The sequence below is a fragment of the Salvia hispanica genome, chromosome 2, assembly GCF_023119035.1.
Source record: "Salvia hispanica cultivar TCC Black 2014 chromosome 2, UniMelb_Shisp_WGS_1.0, whole genome shotgun sequence".
Taxonomy (NCBI): domain Eukaryota; kingdom Viridiplantae; phylum Streptophyta; class Magnoliopsida; order Lamiales; family Lamiaceae; genus Salvia; species Salvia hispanica.
Window position 1 is genome coordinate 22,249,410 of NC_062966.1, and position 7,089 is coordinate 22,256,498.

The following is a 7,089-nucleotide window of genomic DNA, read 5'->3' on the forward strand; positions in this document are numbered from 1 at the left end:
CGATGCAGATTGCGGTGAAGCAATCTAATGAGTTGGAGATTCGTCGTCAAAGACAAAGAAAAGTGTTGGAAGAAAAGGAGCGATGTAACGAGTTGGAGAGGCGTCGTAAGAGGGAGAGGGAAGCGTTGGAGGAGATGGAGAAGGCGGCTGTGGCCAATGTTGATAACACAACGGCAATCTTGAAGTCCCTAGGGTTTTCAACGTCTTGGTTTGGATATGAAGTAGGGGATTGATTAGATTCGACGGGTACTCTTGTTCCTATTCGGGTGTTTTGTCCCGATTAGGGTTTTGGCTTGAGTAGGTTTTAATGAGGCTCGCCCTTGAGACTATCGCGATTTGTGGTGTCCAAGGGTTTAGGTTCTCATCTACTTGAATTTATGTAATATGTGTTGATCATTGTATTTGATTCTACATTATGTGGATATAAGATCATATAGTTTCATTATGTTTGTTAACATGAAGTCGTTTTCTATCGTAATATATTCCCTCCGTCCCATGGAAGATGACCCCTTTCTTGGGCGGTACGGGATTTTATGGAACTTTATTTTGCTTGTTAAATGAAGAGAGTAAAGTAGGAGAGAGGGGATAAAGTAGAGATAAATAGGTTTTCATTTTAAGTAATGGGTCATCTTGGTTGGGACAAACCAAAAAGGAAAGTGGGTTATCTTTAATGGGACGGATGAAGTACTAAATTAGACTGAAATAGGAGCAGTTGTTAGAGACATGTTGAATCTTCAATTTAGATGTTGTATTTTTCTTGTTATTATGTGTGTAAGTAGCATAATAACTGAATCAAAATTAAACGGTTCAAAAATCAAACTATAGTTACAAAATTGAAATCTTTAGGATACAAACTCCACATCAGCATCTTTTTCAACAAAAAAAGAAAAAGAAACGAAAACCACTTGATATTGTAAATATAGATATGCCGTCTTGCAATACATTTTTTCTAGTGAAAAGGAAATATGCAAAGTGTACGTATATATATACACTTGAAATGAACATTGTGTACACAAATTACAATGTAAAACTAATGTACCACAAAATGGAGTAAAATAATCCATTTTACAACTGAGGAGTAGTATAACTTTCTTAATTGGTTCAAATATGAACATTACTTAGGTTTCTATAGAGATATCAGAGAAAATGGTGGAACAAACAGTCTCTCATCTGCTGATGTATGATTGGATGTTGTATGCCATGCCCATCCCCATAGTGATACATGTACTGCGCCATTCTCCCCAAATCCACCGCACATCCCACAAAATCCTTACAAAACAGAGAATCCTTCGCCACTCTGTCCTCATTCACCTTCTTCCACGTCTCCCCGATCATCCACTTCACGTGCTCCCGCGCCTCCTCTTCCGAGGCATTGTTGTCGTTCATGTAGCACTGGATTGACTTCGGCACGTCCCCTCTGTTCACCTCGTCCACCGAGGTCCCTAGGTCGTCTGCAAGCCGTAGGATGATGGACGACCAACGGACTATGTCGTGGTATCCGTACAAACTGTCGCAAGCCTCTTTCGTGAGAGTAGGCGTTACTCGGAAGAATGCGTGGGTTAGTATGACCGCGGCTCCGATGGAGATCCATGAGGTGTTGAGATATTCTTCTAGATTTGGTTTGTGTCCACTGTGGTACCATTTTGCCTCTATCAGATATGCCTCTACCAAATCCCTCCACTGGTTGAAAAAAATGTGTATTAGAATCATTAGCAAATGAAACAATAATAATAATATTAATATCACACATCAGTATAGAGTGAGAACTGCAACTGATATATTAAGTCTCACGTGTCACTTCTTTAATTAGTAATTGGTTTTAGGATGAGAGTCATGAACCCTGTATAGAGATTTCTATCATGGTATCAGACCAGGTCGCCACTAAAGCAAATTGAACAAATTAAGGGTAAAATTACCGATTTGCGCAAATATGGGATGGCGTTGAAGCCTTGCTCCTTGAGAACGTCGTAGGCAGTGTCGTTGACAAAGTTGTCGAGTGCAAGAAAGCATAGTTGCATATAGCTAGGAAGTTGGTCGATTGCACTAATATCCCATCTGTGTTTTTGCAACATATACCGTGTCATTGATTTTGTGAGAGACAGAAAGAAAAAGTAATAGTAATATTTACTGCTTTATACGAACCTTCGAATGGCCTCTGTGAATTGCTCGAGTTCTTCTAAGGTGCCATAGACATCATAAACATCATCTATGGTTGTTATAAGAGCATTGACTTTACCGACTGCGACCCTTGCATCCGTGTGTTGACGCGGCTGCACGATCCCAGTCGTCCAAAAGTAGCATTCCACGAGCCTGTCCCTCGCGAATGGAAGCTTTTCAACCATGCTTGTATTCCTCCACCACCTATATTTGTATCAAAATTGAAGTTAGCTCAAGATAAGTATTAATTGGAGATAAATATTGACTATTGAATTGCAAAATCACCATAGTTTACCTAAAGTCTTGTTTGAGTTCATCTTGGAATTGTGCTTGGACAACATTTAGGTCCAACATGGCAAGCTCCAACACTATTGGATTCATGTCGGGTCTCTTCTTATACGCGTCGATCCACACGCTCGCGTTCGCCCTTTGGATCCTCCAGTGAATCGGGATGTCCAAAGAATATTTTATCCATGTTGAAAGGTTGTCATCAATTTCATCATCGAGTTTTTCCTGCAAATATTTGGCAGCGAATTCTCTAGCTAACTCGAGTGTGCTTTCGCCTTCGGTCAACAGGAAAGAGGCTTCATAGAGCTGCAACAGTCCTCTGGTGTCGTCCACAAGGTTCGGCTTGAACTCTCCTTTCTCGTTCTTGAAACACTCCAACACCTCTGCAAACCGAAATGTTTCTTTTATATATCAGAAAAGGCTCAAACCAAAAAAAGGCGAGTAAAAAACAAAATGGTAATACTGACTCCTCTAATAGGCCTTTTAAGAGGGCGAGTGACCATTTTTAATAAAACGTACCTTGGGCAACATGAAAGCCATGCTCGCGAAGGAGTCTGAATGCAAGGGCCGTTGAGTAAAGATCGTTTTCCTCCTTCCTTTCATGAATCTTATTTTCACGATATACAGAGTTCAAGATTTCTTTAAATTCCTTCTGGAAATGGTCAGACAGGCCCAACCTCTGTAACTCATCAATCAACTCAAGCTGTCGAATCGGATCCGTTTCTTTCACCAGCATCATCTTTACTTGCATAATTAGCTCACCAGCCCTTCTCATGTGCCTTTCTTCCTACATATATAAATCAGTACTTATTAGAATTTAGAATACATATATTTATGTAATCAGTTGATGTTATGATGTGATCATACCTTGTAATCACTATGGAGTGATTGAATGAAGTCGGCATCCCAACGGGAAGGGCTGTAGTTTCCAGATCTTCGTTCTATTTGGAGGTGATCGGCAGTGAGTTGAGAGGAGCAACGAAGGCGGAGGCGAGCAGCAGAAGCAGCATTAGTACTAATTGTGCTGCTAAAGAAATTTGAAGACTTGTTGTTAGAGTTGTGGAGATGATTCAGTGGGGTTTTAAGACTCGCCATTTGCATTAAAACGCTAGACATTTTGAGATGGATTGATCTTTGTAGTAATATGTTTTTAGCTATTATGATGAAGTGATAGTTGGGAAACATGGAGTATCTATTTATAGGCTGTTTTTCAACTTCATATTTTAGCTTTTCTGAGGTGGTGTTCTTGTGCCGATCATTGGAGACCATAAATAAAATATAAGTTGAATAGCGTGGTATGCATGCTTTAAAAAAGTATTTCAATAACAGTCATAAAATTATAGAATAAGTTCAATAGCGTGGGATGAATGCTTCAATACGTATTCAATAGTAATTTATTTATTTAAATAAGTACAATGGCGTGCGATGGGAGACTTCGTGGATCTTATAGAAGAAAAAGTCCTGAATAGTGGAGAATCAAAGTATGATATTTAAATAACAAAAACTGTAAAACGTGTATTGTTTGGGAGGGGACCAGGGATAGGAGACTTTCTACAATTTATTGAATAAAATAAAACGACAATGTCCAGTTAAGTAAATTTCCAAATTTGGTCATTCTCTTGTTTATCCAATTCCGAGCGATGAAGCTACTTTGCAGATCGAAATTCCGAAGAAAGATTTGATTGGTGATTACTTCCTCGATCTGTGGCGCGATTTCTCCAAAACCTTAGCCCTAAAATCCGAATCCGAATTGGACAAGGTGGACGAATTGCCGATGCATAAAATTAGAATTAGCATCAATGGTAATAACGTAATAACATAAAAACATACTACTAATAAACCATATCGACCTAAAAAATAAAATAAACCATATCGACATCAACTAAATAGTACTCCCTCCGTTTAGTCATAGTTGAGGCGAAACTTTTCGGCACGGAGTTTTAGAAAGGAATATTGGGTGTGTTAAATAAATAGATAAAAAAAGTAAGAGAGATAAAAAGGTAGAGAGAATAAAGTATAAAGTGAATAGAGTAGAGAGAATAAAGTAAGAGAGACTAAAGTAAGAAAGAGAAAAAAAGTTACCGTATATAGAAATGACTCAACTATAAAAAAACTTCCCGAAATGGAAAAATGACTCAACTATAAAGAAACGGAGGGAGTAGATAAACATGCACATGCACATCATAATTATGAAATAGTAAACCCTAATAATGATTTATTAAACACAAATTAGAAATTAATTCAAGATTATATTAGATACTCATAGTCTCTAAAGCTAAATGGAAATGATGAGCCAAACTATCAATTAAAGATTAAAGCTAAATTCAACAAAGATGAAATTAAATACAAAAGTACTGGAATAACAAATTGATTGGAGAAAAGTTGTACTCTCTCCGTTCTATAGTAATGGAGGCAAAACTTTTCGGCACGGAGATTAAGAAAAATTGTGTTAGGTGAGTTATGTAAAGAGAGAATAAAGTGGAAAATGAAAAGGGTAGAGAGATGTAGAGAGAAAAAAGTAAGAGAGAGTAAAGTAGGTGTGGAAAAATGTGTTGACTTTTACTAAAAAGGGAAATGACTCTATTACTATGGAACGGACGAAAATGGAAAAACGTCCCTATTACTATGGAACGGATGGAGTATTCTCTAGTGAAAAGGCGAAGCACTATAATCATGATTCATGACGAGTTTTGAGAAGCTAAATTTATTAATGAATCCAAGACAGAAGAAGTATATGAAAGTAAGTCTTAGAGCATCCGCAACGCTGCCTCGTTGCGGTCTCGGTCTCGTCTCGACGAGACGAGACGGCATCGAGACAGCGTTGCGGCTCCCGTCTCGTCTCGACGCCTGACGCGTCCCGGCGAGGCAAGCCTCGAGCTGGCGAGACACGCGCCCGGCGCCACGTGGCGCGCGCGGGCGGCTGGCGTGACGCCCACTCGCCGACCCGCGAGTGGGCGTCGGATTTATGACGTCATAATTCAATTTGTTTTTAAAAATCAGATTTTTCAAAAAAATAAAAATAAAAAAATAAAAAACGGTAATATGACCGTTGAACGGTCATATTTTATTTTTATTTTTATTTTTTTTTTTTATATTCTATATATACTCTTCTCCATTCTCCATTTTACACACAAACACACATCTATTCTCTCATCTCTCTTTCTTTCCTCTCCAATCACTTCTATAAAATCATTCCTTTATTTTTTTCTTCTCCCAAATTTAATCAATTATGGATCCATTTGAGCAAATGCGTCGAATAATGGAAGAATCGCTAGAAGAAGATCGACGTAGGGAGGAGGAAGCCGCCGCGCCTCCTAGGCGACGCCGGACATACATCCACCGTAACCGGGAGGAAGCCGCCGCAAGGTTGGAACGTGATTACTTCAGTCCGAACCCGGTGTGGGGAGATATCTACTTCCGTCACCGTTTCCGTATGTCACGCCCGCTATTTTTGCATATCGCGAGTACATTGGCGGCACGGGAAGAGTTCTTCAGAGAAGGGTTCGACGCTGTTGGCCGTCCTAGCCACACGACGCTCCAGAAATGTACTGCGGCGATCCGTCAGCTTGCTACTGGACAAACGGCGGATGCGTTCGACAAATACCTGCACGTCGGAGAATCCACTGGGCGACTTTGTTTGTTGAACTTCTGCAAAGGCGTCCGGGCAGCCTTCACCGCCGAATTTTTGAAGAAGCCAACCACCGCATATTGTCAGTTTCTGCTTCGTCTTCACGAACAAGTGCACGGATTCCCCGGGATGCTCGGGAGTGTCGATTGCATGCATTGGCAATGGAAGAATTGCCCTGTGGTGTTGAGGGGGTCATACACGAGCGGCCACAAAGGCACCCACCCCACCGTTATACTCGAGGCCGTCGCCGACTACCGGCTATGGATTTGGCATGCGTATTTTGGGGTCCCCGGCTCGAACAACGACGTCAACGTGCTCAACAACTCCGACCTCTTCGCTGAAGTTCTGAATGGTAAAGCGTTGACCATCAACTTCGTCGCTAACAATCGCCAGTATAAAATGGGGTACTATCTTGCCGACGGCATCTATCCGAAGTGGCCAACCTTCGTGAAGACGTTCAACAGGCCTACGGACGAAAAACAGTCTCTTTTTGCGCAGAAGCAAGAGTCTGCTCGCAAGGATGTGGAGAGAGCGTTCGGGGTTCTCCAAGCTCGATGGAACATTATCAAAGCCCCGGCTCGACAATGGTTTATGGAGAATATGGTCGACATCATGTATACGTGCATAATCTTGCACAACATGATTGTCGCCGACGAAGGACCTGAGGCGGGAAATTGGTTCGACCCTGAAACCCCGGGAAGCTCAACCGCAAGTAGTCCGCCTCGAACGGGAGTGCATCCGTCTTTGCAAGAGCGGTTGTCTATTCGGGCAAGGACACGTGATTCTACCGCCCACGCCCAACTCCAGGAGGATCTAATGGAGCACATTTGGGCAAAATTTGGCAACCGTTAGATGATCGTCACTAGAGAACTCCTTCTTCTGCTTCTTTGCCTCCATTTTTTTTATTTGAGTTTAAGTGTGCAATTTGTAATTTCTAGTTTTTTAATTATGTCTTTTTTATTTTTTTAGGTATTTAAATTGTAATTTTATTTTATTTATAATGAAGTGTGTTTTTT

The 7,089-nt window shown here is 40.8% G+C and overlaps 1 protein-coding gene across 1 annotated transcript; it reads right to left on the minus strand.

The window, feature by feature from the left end:
• Positions 1–964: 964 nt before the first annotated feature.
• Positions 965–3,599, minus strand: LOC125204274 (cineole synthase 1, chloroplastic-like). Its single transcript, XM_048102877.1, has 6 exons — positions 3,313–3,599; positions 2,965–3,232; positions 2,453–2,828; positions 2,143–2,361; positions 1,917–2,055; positions 965–1,680 (listed from the first exon to the last, which is right to left on the minus strand). The coding sequence occupies exons 1-6, from the start codon at positions 3,559–3,561 to the stop codon at positions 1,138–1,140; spliced, it is 1,794 nt and encodes a 597-aa protein (XP_047958834.1). The 5' UTR covers positions 3,562–3,599; the 3' UTR covers positions 965–1,137.
• Between the last annotated feature and the right edge of the window lie 3,490 nt (positions 3,600–7,089).

Excerpts from the sequence above, each read along its gene's own strand:
- LOC125204274 (XM_048102877.1), bottom strand. The coding sequence starts at position 3,561 with ATGTCTAGCGTTTTAATGCAAATGGCGAGTCTTAAAACCCCACTGAAT. Across the intron at positions 2,829-2,964 it reads TGGCTTTCATGTTGCCCAAG|AGGTGTTGGAGTGTTTCAAG; the intron begins GTACGTTTTATT and ends TTCGGTTTGCAG. Across the intron at positions 2,362-2,452 it reads GAACTCAAACAAGACTTTAG|GTGGTGGAGGAATACAAGCA; the intron begins GTAAACTATGGT and ends ATACAAATATAG.